Source organism: Capra hircus, chromosome 8 (genome assembly GCF_001704415.2).
Source record: "Capra hircus breed San Clemente chromosome 8, ASM170441v1, whole genome shotgun sequence".
Taxonomy (NCBI): Eukaryota; Metazoa; Chordata; class Mammalia; order Artiodactyla; family Bovidae; genus Capra; species Capra hircus.
In genome coordinates this window covers 86,443,127-86,463,842 of record NC_030815.1, presented here as the reverse complement: position 1 = coordinate 86,463,842, position 20,716 = coordinate 86,443,127, and the positions used below count along the sequence as shown (strand labels likewise).

Genomic DNA, 20,716 nt, shown 5'->3' with positions numbered 1-20,716 from the left:
GAAAAACTACCTGTTGTTTTCAATGACACTGTAACTAAAAAATTCTTCTGAAACTTAACCCAGGGACAATTATACATTCTAGGTACTAACTGGAATATAGCTGGTTTCCCAGCAGATATTAGAAATAATCAAATCAGTGTTATTTTCATTATACTTTTTCTTGTAGGAAAATAACTCTTGGATTCTGTCATTAACAAACTCTTACTGTATTTGAAATCTTGCCCAAGATCTAACAAGTTCAAATTAATAAGCTGCTTGGTCATTATAGTCTTCATGTTCAACAATGGAACATGAATTTAACCACATAGAAGAAAAGTTTATCTTTCTCCAAAAACATAAAACACTTATAAATGCTAGAACTGCAATAATTAACTCTTGACTTTTATTATTTGAACTCTGCATTTATGGATTGACTTGCTTTAATCTTCAGCTATCAGTTTAGCCACTGATGGATGAATGAATACAAATTCTCAGCAGACCAAGCCAACTCATGATAAGGAGTGGGCAGCCTCAGCTGGAGCAGAAAATATCTGTTTCCTGAGTCCATCTTCAGAGCATACAATTAAAAGACAACACAGCAATAAACCCTATCCTTTACTGACTGCAAATAAACTTTACATTTTGGCTGCAAATATTTGGGGCTGAAATAATAACAACAGTAAATACTATATTGGTGATAATTATTAATATATTATTAATATTGATAGTTAATGATTAATATATTATTTTTATTCAACAAACATCAGTTTATTCAATAGACATAAATTCTGATGTACCAGAGGTCAGACAGCTACTCTGAATACCTCATTTATCAATAATATCGCTTGATACACACAGTTGCATTAGAATCAGCTGGATGAGTGACATCAGTGGGAATGGTACAATGAGAATCTCCAAAAATCTCCTCCTCTATGGAAACAATAATTGTTAAAATTAAAGTTTACAGAACTTTGGAATTCAACCAAAGGCTTGCAACAATCCAAAGAACATTTAATCATGAAAGATGACTGAATCTCAGTGAGAACATTAAGCTCTGTGACTTTTTAAAGATTTATTTATTTATTTTTGGCTGTGGTGGGTCTTCATTGATGCACACAGGCTTTCTCTAGTTGTGGTGCCTGTCGTATATAGAGCCTCCTTTCTAAATCCCTTGTGTATCTTGAAAGCCAACAACCTCAAAATCAGCACAGCTATGGCCTGACTACCACGTCTATAGCCTTCCCACAGCCCTCCTCCTAGAAATTTGTATTATCTGACCTGTCTGGCAGCTCCTTGGAAAATCAATTAGTGGGAAAACCCCACTCATATCAAAAGGCTTGCTTTTATCTGACCTGACTCAGAGCTCCCTCACTGTGAACAGATTTTTTAGCAGAGTACTTGTGGAAAACAACCAGTGACAACTGTTTAGCATCCAAATAGTCTGAGGCAGTGATTACAGTTGACACAAACAAGAAACTGACCAAAACACTGAAAATGAGAAAAGGGTGAATGAGATGTCCACAAGGGGCTATGTAAAGCTCTGACATATTCCTAGTAATGTAGAATGCAATGGGCACATGCAGGACTGTATACACAATTGGGAATGACTTGAGGAGGCCCTCTTACCTCTGGTTGACCTTGAGGCTCTGCACAAATGGGAAGTGAAGACTAAACCAAAGTTGCCAATTGCCTGACCAAGCGTTCATGACATGCACTAACATGCTAGTATTGTTGCCTGGGAAATCCCTGGACAGAGGAGCCTGGTGGGGTACAGTCCATGGGGTCGCAAAAGACTCTTAGCAACTAAGAGACTTAGCAACTAAACAAGAAGAGGATAATTCAAATCCATGCAAAAAATTAGGTGTACTGATAAAACAAATTGTTATACACATATTAAAAACAGTAGAAATTATTTTTCAGTTTGTAACTTTGTCCTTCCCACTGGAATTCAGACAACTGCATAAGTTAATCTTTATAAAGCTATTCTTACAGATTTATAATGCATAAAGATTTAATTTATATGGTGATAGTAGTACAGAGGAAGAGAAGGGTACAAAGCTACATTAGAGCAGATGTTTTATGTACTATTGGAATTAAGTTGGTATTAATCCAAGATAGATTTGTAAGTTAAGGTTGCAATTTCCCAAAAAACTATTATGAATTAAAATGGTACACTGGTAATTATCTGTTGAACACAAAGAAAGCAGTAATTCAGTAAGAGAGGAACAAAAAGATGTGACATGTAGTAAACAAATAGCAAAATGGCAGATGTAAATATCACCTTATCAATAATTACATTAATTGTAAATGGTTAAACACTGCTTCAAAAGGAAGAAGGAGCAGAATGAATTAAACTAACATAATCCAACTTTGCGCTGTCTACACGAGACAGGCTTTAGATTCAAAGACATAAGTAGGTTGAAAGCAAAAGGACTGGAAAACTATACCATGCAAATTAGATAAAACAAACTTTAAGATAAAAACTCTGGGAGATAGTGAAGGACAGGGAAGCCTCGCATGCTGCGTCCATGGGGTTGCATGACTGAGTGACTGAACAAAAATAACAACAGTTGGTATAGATAAAATAAAGGAGAACACTTCATAATAATAAAATTGTTAATCCACCAAGAAGACATAATAATTATAAATATATATGCATAACAGCAAAGTTGAAAATTAATGAAGAAAAAATGACAGAACTGAAGGGAGAAATACACAATTCAACAATAATAATTGCAGACATCAATTCCTCCCTTTCTATAATGGACAGACCAACTAGACAGATGATCAAGTAGGAAATAAAAGGACAAAGCAAGACTACAAACTAATGAGATTTAATAAAACACTTCATCCACTAACGGCAGAATACACATTCTTCTCATATACACGTGAAGTCTTTTCCAGGATAGATTATGCTGCTGCTAAGTCACTTCTTTCGTGTCCGACTCTGTGCGACCCCAAGGACAGCAGTTCAGGATAGATTATGTTAGGCCATAAAACAAGTCTTATTAAAATGCCAAGAACTGAAGTTATACAACGATGTGACTGAAGTGGGTTCACCCAACAATATGAAATTAAATTCAAAATCAGTATTCTAAGGAATCTGGGATATTCACAAGGCTGTTAAAATTTAGGAACACAATCCTAAAAACCCCAAAGGGTCAAAAGACAAATAACACAAGGCAAATTATAAAATACATTGAGATGAATGAAAACAAAATTGCATGTCAGTGTCCCAATACCGTCTTCAGATTCAGTAATTCACTAGAAGGAGTCACAGGATTCAGCAAATATTAACAGCTATGGCATACTACATAATCAAAAGGATATCAAGCAAAAGCAGCAAATGAAACGAGGCAGGGGCAAAGATCAGGGGAGACGGTCACATGCTTCTGAGGGTGTTCTCCAAGCGGAGTCACACAGGATAAGTTTAACTCCTCTAGTAATAAACTATAACAATATGTGAAGTGTGTCCAACATCTCATTAGAGACTCAGAGACCAGGGTTTTTGCTGGGGAGTAATCATCTAGGCATACCCCAACTGGCAAATATCCAAACTCTGTAATCAAAAAAGGAAATCAGGTGTTTAGCATAAACCATATTGTTTGTACAAACAGTTTAGATATAATTGATCAGTTCTGCAAATGGTGGGAATTGTACATCATCTAAGCTCCCAACTGCAGACCAAGGATCAACCTTGAATCAGTACTTCCCAAGGATAGCAGTTCAGACCTATTATACTAACTTCTCCACAAACATATCAAAATTTATGGGATATAACCAAAGCATTCTTAGAGATACTTTCATAGTTGTAAATGCCTAAGTTAAGAAGATCTCAAATCAAATAACCTAACATTCTATCATAAGGAATTAGAAAAATATGAACAAACTAGACCCAAACCAAGTAGAAGAAAGGATATAATAAATATTAGGGTCAAAATAAATGAAATAGAGAACAAGAAAACAATGAAGAAAAATCAACAAAATAAAAATTTGCCTCTTTAAAAAGCAACAAAATTGACAAACCCAGACTGACATAAAAAAAAAAGAGAAGACTAAGTATTAAAATCAGTAATGAAAAAGGGTCATGTAAAGGAATACTATAAACAACTGTGTGAACAAATTAGATAACCTAAGTGAAACAGAAAAAATCCAAAAAAGACACAAACTATTGAAATGACAATATATTTCCCAACAAATACTTGTACACCCATGCTCACAGCAGCATTATTTATAACAACCAAAAAGTGGAAACGATTATAAAAAAATCATCATCAGCTGATGAATAGATAAACAAAATGTGGTATATACATACAGTAGAATATTTGCAGTCATAAAAATAAGTTAAGTATTGATACATGTTACACCATGAATACGTCTTGAAAACATTGAGTGGAATAAAATCAGACATAAAGGACGACATATTGTATAATTCTATTTATATGAAGTATTTAAAGTAGGCAAATCCAGAGACAGAAAGTAGATTAGTGATTACTAGGGGCTGGGAGGAGGGGCAATCAGGACTGACTGATAATGGGTACAGGGCTTCTTTTCAGGGTGATGAAAATATCTAGAATTAGACAGTGGTCATTGTTGTACAACTGTGAACATACTAAAATCGCAGACTTGTACACTTGAATGGGTGACCTTTATGGTATGTGAATTACAGTCCAAAGGAAAGTTTACCAAGGTGGCTTTTATCTCAATATCAATTTTAGGGCTCCAAACACAGAATCAACTCAGAAGTTACGGAGTCGAGACCCAAAAACACACCTTGGTGATGCCTTTTTCAGGTTCCAGCAGCTTTGGAAATCCTTGTCCTCAGGTTGAATGAACAGACAAGAGGAAGTCTGTTTTTTCCCTCATAGGTGTGGCCTCCATTCTGAATCTGCTGAAGACCTCAGCCAGGTAGGCCTGGTCCAGGCCAGGACTTGGCTGGCTCCTTTCCCTGGTCCCTCTAACTACAATACTCCTCATATTCACTTTCCAAGACAAGCTTATGCCTGGGGGAACTTAAAAATGCCAGGTCTGTCTAGTTTTTCAGGAAATTTGACATATATTTTCAGATCTATGCAAGCGAACATTTTTTAATACCCATAGTAAATGAGAGATCACACACTCTACCTGGCAGTAGAGTACCAGGAGTACCAGCGTCATGGATGGGCTGGGAAACACACCCTGTTAGTCTTTTTAGAAGAGTGGTTGGACAATAACAAGCCACATACACATTCCCACAAAGACCATAGCAAAAACAGTACCTTTCATATTAGATGAACACCTTTCTTTGTGTCCGGTAAGCATCTGAGTCACTGATAGGTAATATGCATAACGTGCGTAATTATACCAATCAAACCATTCCAATAATTATATTTCTTTCCCCCAAGTCAGATATGGGATGTCATTTCCCGTCTTTTATGGCACAAAACACATTTCTTGTATTTTTTAAATGCTCAAAATAAGGCCACTCATGAGCAAGTTCTAGGCTTCATAAAAAGTTTGTTTCAGAACAGTGTTAATAGACAACTCAAAAGAAATGTTACTCAATGTAGGAGAGGCGGTGAGGAGTTTGAACTTTTCTCAGTTGCCAAACTGCTCTTCACTTTCTGTAAACTGCACAAAGGATTCATTCAGAAAGGTTTAGAGGCTGAAAGTGAAAGTGACTTAGACTACTTTCAAAAAGGTCAAGAAGTGCATTTGCCCATCCCAGTGCCTCTGAAACCTTGGCCTGTGAACAGCACGACTAAAAGAACACAGTTCTTTCGTGGGCTGTCGCTTGATGCCATGGTGATTTTCACTATTTCTCTTAGAATTCAGGCCCTGCTCTGTGAAATGGGTTCATAAGAGACTGTGTTTGCAGAACATTTGACAATCAGTCTTTGAAAAGGCATTAGGACTGAATCTCGGCAGTGAGATGTGGGGAGTAGACAGGCAGCCAACCCACCATGCTCCCACGGTTCAGTGGCCATAGGGAGCAAATCTCCTAGAGTCTCCTCCGGGACAGGGAGCCCACCAGGCAGCCACATGAAAGCCAACAGGGCGACGAGAAAATGGACAATCCCCCCTCCCCGGCCCTCGAAACTGGTACTATAAGTATGGCATTCAGGCCTGAGGATGAAAGCGAAACTGGTAGGGGCTCAGTCGTGACTGACATTTTGCGACCCTGCAGACTGTAGCCCGCCAGGTTCCTCTGTCCATGAAATTCTTCAGGCAAGAGTACTGAAATGGGTAGCCATTCTCTTTTCCAGGGGATCTTCCCAACCCAGGGATCGAACCCGGGTCTCCTGCATTGCAGGCAGATTCTTTACTGTCTGAGCCCCAAGAGAAGCCTAAGGATACTTTTCTCAAAATATTAAAAGAACTACTGCTAAATTATGGATTATCCCAACGGCCAAAGTAGTTACTAAATACAGACCCACTTAGGTCACTGCTCTCGGTGCTTCTTTATGACCCAACTCGCTAGTGAGCTGTCCTTGCAGCCGCGTATTTCCCATCTCTTCAGCCTGTGTTGGGGTTGAAGGGGAGCCATTGGATGACTTCCGGGACAGAGCTGAGTTGGAGCAACTGTCCTCTGCCCCAACCCCTTGCCCACTTTCTTCTTCAACCTCAGTGGCAGGGAGCTGCTTCCGGGCCTGGGAGTATGGAAGCAGCTTCTCCTATTGATCATAGCCTTATCTCTGTGTGTGGATAAACATAGAACAGAGCAGAAGAGGAGTGTTGGGGGTGGGGACCTGTGTGGCTTCCTCTGGCCCCTGGCAGCCTCGAAGGTTCCAGTTTCACACTGTAGTTAAAAACAGTCACCAGATTTCCCCAACCTCGTTTCCTTGGTGAACATCCAGGTTCCTGAACATGACCCTGAACTGGGCGGTGGTTGTGAAATGCGCCTACCTGTTCCAACAGGTCTCTTTTGAAACATGAAAAAAATCAAACATCACCACCGCTTCTGTAGAAGATGACCTTACTGATTCCACAGCCCTTTTGCAGGGACACATCCGATCTGTCTTTGTAGGGATCACAAACAACTATTGGATTCCTTTATAGGTGAAGAAACAGGCTCAGAGGGAGGAGATGCTTTTACCAAAGGGCCTCATCACTGGTTTCAAAAGAGTTGAAACTTGGGTGAAGAACACCTGTGAGATGTGGGGAGTAGACAGGCAGCCAACCTACCATGTGCTTTCCAAAAAAGCACAAAGTGAGTCTACAAGCACCTGAAACTGTGACATTGAGAAGTGAATACAAGACTCGGGGTGGCCCTGACGTGTAGAATAAGAGCAAGAGGCTCATCATTCTTCCCCAGAAGCAGCATGGGGTGCTCTTGACCCACACGCGCTTCTTTCTGATGTGTATTCTTACCAAACACGAGTCCTCAACTCACTGTTCACAGCTGCCAAGACTGGCTCCATATCCTCCAGGTGTCATGATGAGCGTCGGGGGCTCTGAATTCAGAATGCCCGCCACAGACATAGCTCTGGCTTGAGTTTCTTAAACGATAAAATGACAAACCCATTTCCTAAGGTTTTTAAGTACTGGATGTGACCAGGTAGCCAAAGGGCTTAGTTTAGAGACACTGAGCAGGCATCGCTTTAACCATCAGTCTGCTCCTGTCTTCTGATCCCTCAATATACACACTTAGTGTCTCGCCAAGTCACAAGAAAACTAGAACCACTTTGAGCAAAGGTTGACACACATCTATTGGCAGTCTTTGGTTGTGCTGTTCAGCTGTTTTCAGGCTTAAAAGTAATGACAAGTCAACAGTCTCAAGTTCAGTCCCGGACTCCACCACCCGTCATCAAACTGTGTTCGTTTCCTGCTCTGGATCCCAGGAATAACCAGCACCTCTCCTTCCCTGGACGCTATGAAGAGTAAACAACTGCAAATGGACACACCTGGAGGTATTTAGGGCTTCGTAAGTTGTAGTCATGATCATCCTAACAATACCCAGCTCGAATTCTCGTCTCTTGCACATTAATATCCTCAATGATATTGTCAAACTGTTCCCTTGAATCCAAACATGTAATACTGTGTTTTCTATACTTCAAAATGGGATTGACACCCTGGTGGCCATGAGCTCACTTTTCTGGTCCCAGGGAAAGGTCATCTCACTGTAGCAGGGCCACCTTCCTACTTTGAAGCTGGTGCTGCATGGATGAGTGTCACAAAGGCTGGCCCTGACCACTTGGGATGTGTGTGTCTTCGAGGGTCCTTGGGGCCTTTTATTCTCTCCATCAGGTAACCAGCTCTCTCATACTACCCTGGGGTTTGGTTTGAAAAACAAACACTGTGAACCAAACTGTTTGATGATTAGGAGCCAGCCCTCTGAGGGGTAGCTGAGTTTTGGGATGTTCCCATCTGAAACAGTGAGTTTTCAGGGCTTGAGATCCACAAATATTTTAAGCAGTTTTTCATCCTCCTACCTGCCAAAATATCCCCAACCACATCTCACAATCTGTAGCCTGTTTCATCAACACAGAAGAATGGCTCTTCATTTTATCAAAATATTATCAAGTAACTTTATGCTGTTATTTTTTCTTTTGTGATGCATGTACATGTCTTGTTTAAATATGAGAACATTTCTATTGTCTTCTGATAAAATCCAATAAATGTCGATATACACATTAGTTAATATTTAACTAGGTGAGTAGACAATAACAGAAGGATTAAACATTTAAAACTGTTTGCCTGCCAGGATTTTTGGACCCCAAATCAAAAAAAATGTAGGGCCTCCCTTAACTAGAAGATGGAGTGGAGATCAAGTGAGGAAATGGGCCAGCGGGTAGCCAGCTATGAGTCCATTCGAAAAACAAGCATTTTCTGTAATTACGCTATCCACAAAATGACACCCAATTACTCTAGTCCGTATCCAGAGCGCTATTCTATGTACTGTCAGAAAGAGTCTGTATGACAAGCCAAAAAAGCACAGGAAAGCCAGGTGTTTTTTACTGAAAACAACACAATCTTGAAATGACCGTTTAAATCACAGAAAACGAATCACAGGAAATCCGAGTCTTCTCTAAGCTATGATTATAAGTCGTCTCTTGACTCAGAACCACTGTTAACTTGGATACCTCTTTTCTTTCCAGATAAGTTATAAATTAACCAGCACTACGTTACCTCAAGGCTAGTAGATCTCCTGCTCTGAGATAACACGAAATGTTTTTGCCCTGAATTGTAAAAGTGCCTGGTTAATCACCCTCCCTCTCTCTCAGCCGCCTTTAACTTCATCTGAATGTATGGCTACATCCACTGCATTTCCGGCTTACAGCGTCAACTTGACGTGGTTTCAGTTTAAGGACTTGAAAACACTCTAAGTTCTGGAGGAAAACAAAACAAGTTGGGGCTCCCCTGTGAGAGCAGGTGCTCCCTTTGGAAAAAGCAGCTCTCCTACCTCTTCCGACCACCAGCCATTGGACCTCAACCTGGATGAAGTGTTAGGATCACTTTCCAGCAAGACTGCTCTGCTAAAGGGAAAAACAAGAGAAATGCAAATATCTGTAGACAGCTGAGCAGACACGTGGAAGTTACTACAGGAGGATGTCTTTGCTTTCAGATCTACTCGTGACTTAATCAGAACTTGTTAAATGGTGTTCAATCAGCAGCAGACTACAAATCCAAGGCAGGAGAGACAAGTCACTCAGCACACTCAATTTTCCCCATGAACCTAATTATTTCCTATTCAGAAAGGAAGTGACCTTTGAATATGTCATGGACAGAGAAAAATGGTCCTGAAATGTTTAGTTCAGTTGCTCAGTCATGTCTGACTCTTTGCGACCCCATGGACTGCAGCACACCAGGCCTCCCTGTCCAACACCAACTCCCAGAGTTTACTCAAACTCACAACCATTGAGTCGGTAATGCCTTTAAAGGACCATGAGAACAAGGACCAGCACTTTATTTGCAAGTTATCCTGCAGGAAATGAAGTAGGTACAACTTTGTCAGCGAAGTGTACACACCAGCAGATACAATCACCAAAGCCGAACATGAATTTTAATAAGCTCCTTTCATACAACGCTGGTCAGCTGAGCCAACATCACAGTCTGCATAGTGTCAGTGGCAAAGGTGGCAGGGCACGGGGCTGCCCATAGCACAAGGGTGTGAGCTGTCAGCAGGCCTGCCTCTTGGCAGGCTGTCCGTCAGCCGAGGGTAAATTCATGCTTCTCTCTCTCAAGGATTTTAGAATCGAGACTGAGAGTTCAATTTCTCAAATTAAAAACTAAGTTTCGATGATTTCAAAAATTCCAAGTCTATGCTTTCCAAGAACGAAGAAGCTGCGGTGAGTGTGGAAATGCATCAAACAGGCAGTCACCCACGTGCTGAACTTGACTGCACTAAAATGAAGCACAGCCACAGTGTTTGGGGACAGTGCGGCACCCCAGAGCTGGCAAAGAACAGGAGTGGGTGGGTCCCAGAAAAGGGAGGCTTTGCCTGTGCTGCTGGACTCAGCCCTGGATGCAGCCCCAGAAAGCAGTGAACGGTTTGATAAAATGAATACAAAATAAAGGTAGCTCAGATTCATTCAGGCAGCGTACTGTTCGTCTCCCTTTTGTTGAATTACATAGCTAATTCCCACATATTTCCTATCTGCCCCCCAGGCAAGGCCATATAAACTCACATGACCCCAGAGCCCCTCCATCTCTAGGTGCTTACCTGGACAGGGTTAGAAACGTATGATGGTTGTCAGGTGGGGGAGAAAGGGTTGCCGTGCTCACCTTCTTTCCTTACTGAAATCAGGTACAAATAGCTAGGGAGAAGAAGCGAAGAGCAAACTCCGCTTCACCCTTAATCTACGACCAAGGCACTTCAATGGGCCAACCTTGGTACACCATTTTACTTCTGGGTTAGGCCAGGGAGCCAGGCCACTGGCTAGGAGGGCTTCGAGGTTGTTCCAGGCCTCCAGTTGGCTGCACAAGGCCCTTGGCCCCAATCTCTGACTGGATTAATTGTCCACCATCCACACTGTATTCTCTGACTACGTAAAGAGGTCACCTGATAGAATCAGCAATAGACAGGTGGATTCTTCTAAAATCCAACATGCAATGACTTATTCAATATAAAAAGAATGGGGTAAGAGAAAAAATTTCCAAGTTTTCTTTTCACTAATTTTATTCATATTTGGTAATTTTCACTCAGAATCCTATCAACTCCTTTTTCAGTATGATGTAAGTCTGTAGGTGCATGTATATACAATCCCTTAGAAACTTTATTTGGTATAACTTCACATTTTTGGTGTATAGAAATAAAATTTATTTTCATACTATAGCACAGGAGACATACAATCAATATTTTTTCCTAGAGTGTATAATATATAAATTATTCACATTAAAAAATTAAGAACAGAAAGCCTCATATGCAGGAGGTATTTAAAAATGTATACCTAATTTTGAATTGGTGTTTTTGACAGTACACACAACTAGCTTACAAATCTGAATGAGTATGATGATACATATTTGAACAAAGTACGCAGATGGGCCCACTCCAGATACTTAATTCAGTACAGATAACTCGTTCTTCACTTTGGTCACTGCAACTCCAGGTGCTGAGGCATATGTGGATCTGAAAGGTACTTCCAGGAGTATTATTTATTACATTGGCATTTTAAAGATTTCTGTTCCTTCTATTCTCCTTTATAGCGAGGGGTCCTTTTCTCTTTAAAAGCAAGAAGACCTTCAAGTCTGTCTTTTGTTGGAATAGTCTAAGAGAAGCAAAACAGTATGTTATCTGTGCCCAAAATGAAAAAACAACTATAAAAGTTTAATGGGCTTTATCTAAGGAAACTAATTAGAAGACGATCTAAAATGGTGAAATCATCCGAACAATTTAAATTACATGAACAAATTTATCATTCTAATTCCAATATGCTTTTTTCTTCCATTTTATTGAACATACTTCAATACAATTAAGAGTTTATTTTTTAGACAATTTTAGGTCTACTAAAAACCTAAGCAGAAAGTTCAGAGTCCCATATACTCCCCTCAAGCCCCTCACTGTTTCCCCTATTATTAACATCCTTTATTAATGTGGTATATTTGTTATGACTAGTGAGCCTATACTGACACAGTATTATTAACCAGTCCATAGTAACACTAGGGAAATTCTATGCGTTTTGACAAACACATAATGTCATGTATCCACCATTAATTACAGCATCACAGAAAACAAGTTCACTGGCTACACATCCCTAATGCTTTACCTAGTCATCCCTGACCACCCTCCCCACCACCCCATGTCTTTTCCAGAATGTCACATAGCTGGGAGTCATACAGTATGTACTTTTAAGATTCAAATTCATTATTTAGCAAGATGTATTTAAGGTTCCTTCTTGTCTTTTCCTGGCAGAGTAGCTCATTTCCTTTCACTGTTGAGTAATAAACACCCCACTGAATGGATATATTAATACCACAGCTTTTATTCATTCACCTACAGAAGGTCATCTTGGTTGTTTCCAAGTTTTACAAAACTTAGGAATAGCAGCTTTACAATAAATACCACTGTGTAGCTTTTGTGTGGACATGGGTTTTCAACTCATTTGGGTAGATGCAAACTTGCATGATCACTTTAGGTCATGCGGTAAAATTATGTAAGAAATGGCTAAACTGTGAAATCCTGTTTTTATGTGCATTTCTTAATGTCATATGATGTGGACCATATTTACTTATGCTTATCTGCCTTCTGTATACCTACTTTGGTGAGGTATCTCTTCAGACCTTATATCTTCTTTTGAATGAGTTATTTTCTTACTATTTCTTACTGTAAAAGCTATATGAGTTTTAAAAGTTCTCTTTGTATCTTGGATATAAGTCCTTTATCAGATATATTTTGCAAATATATTTTTCCCAGTCTATGGCTTATCTTTCCATTCTCTTCACAGTGTCTTTTGCAGAGTAGTAAGTTAATTTTAATAAACATAAATTCTTTTTCTTTCATGAATTACACTTTTGGCATTATATATAAAGAGCCAGTGCCAAACTTGAGGTCACCTAGAATTTCTACTATGCTAACTTCAAGAAGTTTTATAGATTTTCATTTTACATTTAAAAATAAGTCTATAGGTCATTTTCAGTTTTTATAAAAGGTATAAGGTTAATTTTTTCTTTCTTTGTAGTTGAATGTCCACATGCTTTTAGTACTATTGATTTTCAAGACTACTTTTCTTCATTGAATTGCCTTTGCTCTTTTGTCAAAGATCAGCTGACTATATTTGTATGAATCTATTTCTGAATTCCCTATTCTGTTTCATCAGCCTATTTGTCTTTATTTTTGCCAGAGCCACACTTTCTTGATTACTGCAGCTTTACTGTGAGTCTTAAAAGATGAGCAGTGTCATCCCTCCAACCTTGTTCCTTACTAGTGTGGTGGCTCATCTATGTCTCTGGACTTTACATAGAAACTTTAGAACTGGTTTGCCAGTATTAAGAAAATAGCTTTCTGGTATTTTTATTGGGATTGCACTACACGTATGATCAAATTGGGAAGAAGTGATATCTTAAAATATTGAGTCTTGCTATCCTTGAATATGAGCTATCTATTTATTTAAATAGTGATTTCTTTCACCAGAGTTCCTTCTTTAGCTTGGATTGTATTGATTTCTGAGTGCTGAACCAGCCTTGCATATCTGGGGAAAAAATATTACTTGGTTGTAGCATATAATTCCTTTTATAGATTGCTGAACTTAGTTTGCTATTATTTTGTTGAGGATTTCTATATCTATACTCATGAGAGATAGTGGTTACAGTTTTCCTTTCTTGTAATATCTTTAGTTTTGTTATGAGGGTAATACTGTCCTTGGGCTTCCCAGATGGCACTGATGGTAAAGAACCTGCCTGCCAATGCAGGAGATGTAACAGATGAAGGTTTGATCCCTGGGTTCAGAAGATCCCCTGGAGGAGAGCAAGACAACCCACTCCAGTATTCTTGCATGAAGAATCCCATGGACAGAGGAGCCTGGCAGGCTGCAGTCCACAGGGTTGCAAAGAGTCGGACACGACTTAAGTGCCAGCACTCACACATGCATTGTCCTAATGGAATAAGTTAGGAAATACTCCCTCTGCTTCTATTTTCTGGAAAGACTGTAGATAATTGGTATAATTTCTTCATTAAATGTTTGGTAGAATTCACCAGTGAAAACTATCTGGGCTTGGTGCTATTTGAGACGCTTATTAATTATTGATTTAATCTGTATAAAAAACACAGGACTATTCAGATTATCTGTTTTTCCTTGCATGAATTTTGGTATATTTTGTCTTTCAAGGAATTGGTCTATTTCATCTAGGTTATCAGATTTGTGGCCATACACAGTTCACAGTATTCTTTTATCCTTTCAGTGTCGACAGGATCGGGAATAAAAACCTTTCTTGCATTTCTGATAAACTGATTTCAGAACTTTCTTTTCTAATATACACATTTAATGCTATAAATTTCTCTCTAAACATTATTTTTTTATGTATTCCCACAAATTTTGATAAGCTGTATTTTCCTTTTGATTTAGCTCAAAATATATGTTAATTCCTCTTGAAACTTTCTCTTTGACACATGTCATTTAGAAGCACACTGTTCAATCTTATTAAAAAGATTAAATCTCACTATTAATAGGTAAGGTTCCATCTATCTTTCTTTTACTGAGTTTTAGTTTAATTCCCTTGTGGTCTGACAGACTACTTTGTATGATTCCTGTTCCTTTACATTTGATAAGGTGTGGCCAAATATGCTTTTAAAATTTTTCTTCAGACTCTGAGGTTGTCCATTTGTAAGAGGTTTGTAATTTAGTTCATTCATGGCATGTGTTCATCAATGACAGGTGGCAATTTATATACACAGACTACAGTTAACACTCTAGCTCTTGCTTCTAATTCATGATTCTGCCATGCTTAAACGGAAGCTAACACAGTTTCCGATTCTCAGAAAACCCAGAACAAAACTCTTATGCCACTTTACATGCCCTAAAACAAAATGTTATCTTGAAGAAAGGAAGGGAGGAAGGAAGATTTTTTCCTCTACAAAAAGCCCTATTAATTTGTGTATAAAAAAGAAAACTGTATGTAATTATTAGTGAACAAAATTTCAGTGGGTAGGAGAAAAGGTTCAGAACATCAGGAAAAGTCAGTGAGTCTCAAACTCTGATGTTCCCTAGAGGCACATGGTCACAGCTGCCTTCCTCCCATCTCTCTGCTCTGGAGTGAGGGTTCAAACCACACCCAGAAAACACAACATGAGCCAGAGACACATCTACAGAACAAATGCTACTAACAATTATTCCAAAGGTTTTCCAAAGCAGGTAGACAGGAGTCATCATTAAGTGAAACAGAATCAGTCACAAGAGCTGGTGATAATTGAAGAAAAGAAACAAACAATTTCAACCCATTTGTATGATTTTGTAATAAGCATGAGTAGAATCTGCTCATGATATACAATTTAGTTGACTTATACAGAAGGTAAGGGGTATCTGCACTGAATTATAGAGATTTTATCACATACCTGAGCATAACATGCTTCTTCTATGGCTAATCCTGTTACTAAATCAACCTGATAATAAAAATATAACTCATTTTAGCAAGAATTACTCTTTAAAAATATGGTATATCAAAATAAATTCAAATTTAACAAGCTTATTCCAAAAGAACAGAATTCTTTGATGTAATACAGCAAATCAGAAGTATGACCAGCATAAGAAACTTAGTTTTCCTGGGTTCAAATTCTGACTCTACTATATGCGAGCTGCGTAGCCTTGCTTACACAGGTTACTTAAGCTCTTTTGCCTCAGAGAGGTGCATCTGAACCAGTAGCTAATTATAGTATCTACCAAATGGGGTTACTGGAAGATTAAATGACTTAATCTAGGTGAAGTCTTTATAAAGTACATAAGATATATCTATATATTGCCTGGCAGCTCAGACAGCAAAGAATTTGCTTGCAATGAAAGAGACCCAGGTTTAATCCCTGGGTCAGAAATACCTCCTGGAGAAGGAAAGAATTTTTAAAACCCAATCAAATGCCTTTAAAAATTTTTTAAATGTATTTACTGCTGAAAAATTCAACCCTGTTTTACTGCTATGAAGCCCAGGAAAATATAGCACTTCTGGGGCTGTAAGGAAGAAGTATCTCTTTTAAAATTCATATAATTTATCCAAGATACAACTGCTATAATGCAAAGCCCAAAGTAAATGGGTGGCTGCATGGATCCCTTGGCCTGCTTCTCTCTCCCCTGTCCTAAGGCCTCCACTCCTTTGGACTGTATCTCCAGAGTAACCCCAGGGCTCCCTACAGGGTTTACATAGGGAAACCCTATGTAAGAAGGAGGCACATGGAGAAGTTAAAGATGGTCTCCATGCTTAGTAGGAGCTTTGGAACAGGAAGCTCTCCTTAGAACATTTTTTTTTTTTGGTAGTATGATAATGGTGCTGAGAATACACAGAATACTCTTTTGTTTTGGTTTTCTATGAACTACTAGCCAATAAGTCTATTAACTCAATGGCAAAAATAATAAGCATGTTATATGCTGCAGGGCACAAGTGAAATTACTGAATTCTGTGATTATGATACGGAATCAACTACAGCTAGAAGCAGAATGAAATCACTGATGCAGCTAAAAAACACCTCGATAGCTTTCAGTAATCACAGCAGTAAATATTTTAGAATATGAAAAAATAATGGTTCATTTAAGTTAATCTCCACTACCTAGTCCAACAAAAAGCTTAGGACACTCACCTCCATTCCTTGATTAATTGCTAATTTTGCCACTCTCATTGCAACAGGTCCCTAAAATTCAAACAAAACATATTTTAAGTATTATTTATGCAAATCATGTTGTACATCTCAGTCAAATTCAGAAATTCCCTTTGCTGGATCCATAGTATAGAAGCAACAATGGCTGTAAGACAACTGACGGAAAATTCATTTTAGGAGATTTGCAAGGCCTTTGGGCTTCCCTAATGGGGAATCACCTGCGATGTAGGAGATGCAGGCTTAATCACTGGGCTGGGAAGATCTTCCACAGGAAGAACACCAACCTACTCCAGTATTCTTGCCTGAAAAATCCCATGGCTACAGCCCAAACGGTCACAAAGAGTCGGACACAACTGAGCGACTAAGCACGCAAGCAAGGCTTTTAATTAGTAATAAATCATAATTGTAACAAACTACTGCACCACCATATGATGCAGAGCCCACAGCATGCCAGAGCACAGCATAGCACACTAGATGTTTGGAGGTCAGCAGGTGGCATGTGTCCAGTAGAGGGCTTTCCATTGTTCAGCAAATCTTCCTACAAGTTAAGTAGGAAAAAGAAAAGGAGGTAAGAGTGTTTGGTACAATTAACATACCCATCAGTGGTTTGACAGAAGGTTGGGCTGTATATTGTCACCCTGCTTATTTAACTTATATGCAGAGTACATCATGTGAAATGCCAGGCTGGATGAAGCACAAACTGGAATCAAGACTGCCAGAAGAAATATCAACAACTTCTGATATGCAGATGACATCACCCTTATGGCAGAAAGTGAAGAGAAACTAAAGAGCCTCTTGATGAAAGTGAAAGAGTGAAAGTTTAATCTGGTTTAAAACTCAACATGCAGAAAACTAAGATCATGGCATCTGATCCCATCACTTCATGGCAAATAGATGGGGAAACAATGGAAACAGCAACAGACTTTATTTTCTTAGGCTCCAAAATCACAGCAGATGGTGACTGTAGCCATGAAATTAAAAGACACTTGCCTCTTGGAAGAAAACCTATGACCAAACTAGACAGCGTATTGAAAAGCAGAGACATTACTTTGCCAACAAAGATCCGTCTAGTCAAAGCTATGGTTTTTCCAGTGGTCATGTATGGATGTGAGAGTTGGACTACAAAGAAAGCTGAGCACAGAAGAATTGATGCTTTTGAAATGGTGTTTGAGAAGACTCTTGAGAGTCCTTTGGACTGTAACAAGATCAAACCAGTCAACCCTAAAGGAAATCAGTCCTGAATATTCACTGAAAGGACTGATGCTGAAGCTGAAGCTCCAATACTTTGGTCACCTGATACAAAGAACTGACTCACTGGAAAAGACCCAGGTGCTGGGAAAGACTGAAGTCAGGAGGAGAAGGGGACGACAGAGGATGAGACGGTTGGATAGCATCACTGACTTGATGGACATGAGTTTGAGTCAGTTCCAGGAGTTGGTGATGGACAAGGAAGCCTGGCATGCTGCAGTCCATGGGGTTACAATAAGTTGGACACGACTAGAGATTGACGCTGACGGTCTTGATTAACATGGGAATGCAGATATCATCTGTTTTAGGTAGTGGATCTGTATCATTCTTCCCTGGGTATCAGTAATTCATCACAATGATGATGTGCTAGTAAAGACATGTCCTCCAGGCAGTACTCCCACATTACACAAAAGCTGCAAGTCCAAAGAGTCCTTCAAGATGTGTGAGGGTCAAAACTGAGAGTCCTCTGTGAGAAGGTTTTGTCTTAGAAAACCACAATCCTCCAGATGGAATTTATTCGATCACATTTTAAATTCCTGAAAATTGTTATGAGTGATGAATTAGAATTCATGTATAGTTTAAAGCACCTTTTGAATTAAAATGCAAGAGGCTCTAAATAAGAGGTACAACAAAGGACTCCAATAAGTGCATAAATGCATGATAAATGCATGATGGCATGAAAAATGCCTTTTTTTTTTTTTGCTATCAGTTTTAACCTATCTAAATTCTCTTCCTAAATCATATGCTGAAAAATTTTAAGACCTTGCAATTTTCTGAGACTTACGCAAGTATATTAGATAGAATTCTTTCAAATGTAATTTGTATGTGCTAGTTTTCTTTTTAAGAACAACAATTCATGAAAACACAAAATAAAACAAAACAAACAGAGTACTTTTCTCAATGAGAATTTTATCCTTTCACTTTTATCACCAGCTGACCCAGACAAATGCTGGCCAGACTTCCACATGCACACAAGTCCCCAGGTCCCTTGTTAAAACGGTGATACTGATTCAGGGGTTGGGGATGGGCTGTGCTCCCAGGGGATGCCTGGACTGCTAGTACACAGACCACTTTGGGCAGCAAGGTTTAGGAAACCGGAGAAATAGGAAAATGAAAACACTATTAGATATAACGCTTATTCAATTAGCTTCTCTTTTAAAATATGAAACCAGTGTCTCTGCTATATATACAAACCATTTTCCCCCTCAGATAGAAAAACAGAAGTAGATACACACAAATACAGAAATCACACAGATATCCTAATTGTTTAGAAGTTTCCTAATTACTTAGAGACTAATCATTTAGTAACAAGATCTTTAAAAATAAAGATTATTCCATCTCAAATTCTGTTTTGTAACGTGCATATAGTTTCACAGTTACACATTTTCCAAAGTCATCTGACATCTCCCTTCAGCTGGGGGAAAAATAATGTTAGCAATTAATGTTCTCAGAGGGGTGTCCTTCAGATAAAAGGGACGATGAGGACAGCCTGGTTTACCACATGGCAGGGTGCAGCCAGATGTCAGTTTGGAGGTGGGGAGGAGGAGGCTCTAGGGTGGGGTGGGCTGCGGGCACTGAGAGAGACAGAAAGAGAAAGAGAGAGTGGGCATGTGCGCGAGCGAGATAGCATATGAGAGCGCCAGTTCTCAGGAGTGAGACAAAGAATGGAACCACAGAGGCACCAAGGGGCTAATGAGCCACCCGCCACCCTGGCAGAGATCTGTAACAGGGAGCTGAACACTCACATCCAAGGACCATGGGAGGCTGTGAAAGGCTGTGAATCTCAGAACTGGAATTACGCCCAAACCTTCCTTAAAAACACTGCTTTATTTTAATTGAGACATGCACTGGTCGTCAAGTTTTAAGCTAGAGGAAGTTGTTAAATCTGTATGGAGTTAAACTATCACTTCTCCTGATATGTGTACACCTTTAATCTCTCTTTAGCTAGATGTTTGCTTAACATTTTGAAGAAACATTAATACTAAAGTTACAGTGAGAGCTTTTCTTAAAGTAGTGAAAGTCTTGTATTAGCTATCGATTCAGAGTATAATGCTCTGCGATACCTCATACAGGGAATGAACATATATAAGGGCCCCACCCTGAAAGAGTTTACTTAATTGAGAAGGACTGAAATAGCACCAACACTAGGCAGTGTGGCTTTAGAAACCAACTCAATTGAGAGGCCTTATCTGACAGCTTGCAGGGGACAGGTGTGCCACAGCAGACCTGGGCTCTGTCTCACAGCAAAGAACTCCAAGGATGCCTCCTGAAACTGGATACAGAACCCTGAACAAATGTGAAGGGTGCATGCATTTTTCTAGAGAGAATGATGAGAGTTCCCAAAAGAACTCATGGCCTCAAAAGAGGTTACAAATACTGTTTGCGTTAGAGAGGAAGTGATTTTGACTCCAGAAATGGTTCGGTTCAGTTCAGTTCAGTCGCTCAGTCGTGTCTGAATCTTTGCGACCCCATGAATCGCAGCATGCCAGGCCTCCTTGTCCATCACCAACTCCCAGAGTTCACTCAAACTCATGTACATCGAGTCGGTGATGCCATCCAGCCATCTCATCCTGTTGTCCCCTTCTCCCCCTGCCCCCAATCCCTCCCAGCATCAGAGTCTTTTCCAATGAGTCAACTCTTCGCATGAGGTGGCCAAAGTACTGGAGCTTCAGCTTTAGCATCATTCCTTCCAAAGAACACCCAGGGCTGATCTCCTCCAGAATGGACTGTTTGGATCTCCTTGCAGTCCAAGGGACTCTCAAGAGTCTTCTCCAA

The 20,716-nt window shown here is 39.4% G+C and overlaps 1 protein-coding gene across 1 annotated transcript in view; it reads right to left on the bottom strand.

The window, feature by feature from the left end:
* Positions 11,056 to 20,716, bottom strand: part of AUH (AU RNA binding methylglutaconyl-CoA hydratase) — a 189,261-nt gene continuing 179,600 nt past the window's right edge. The window contains exons 8-10 of the mRNA XM_005684235.3: positions 16,676 to 16,726; positions 15,446 to 15,493; positions 11,056 to 11,666 (exon numbers count right to left, since the gene is read on the bottom strand). Of these exons, the coding sequence (XP_005684292.3) occupies positions 11,589 to 11,666; positions 15,446 to 15,493; positions 16,676 to 16,726 (177 nt within the window). The 3' untranslated portion in view covers positions 11,056 to 11,588. The remainder of the gene's footprint in view (positions 11,667 to 15,445; positions 15,494 to 16,675; positions 16,727 to 20,716) is intronic.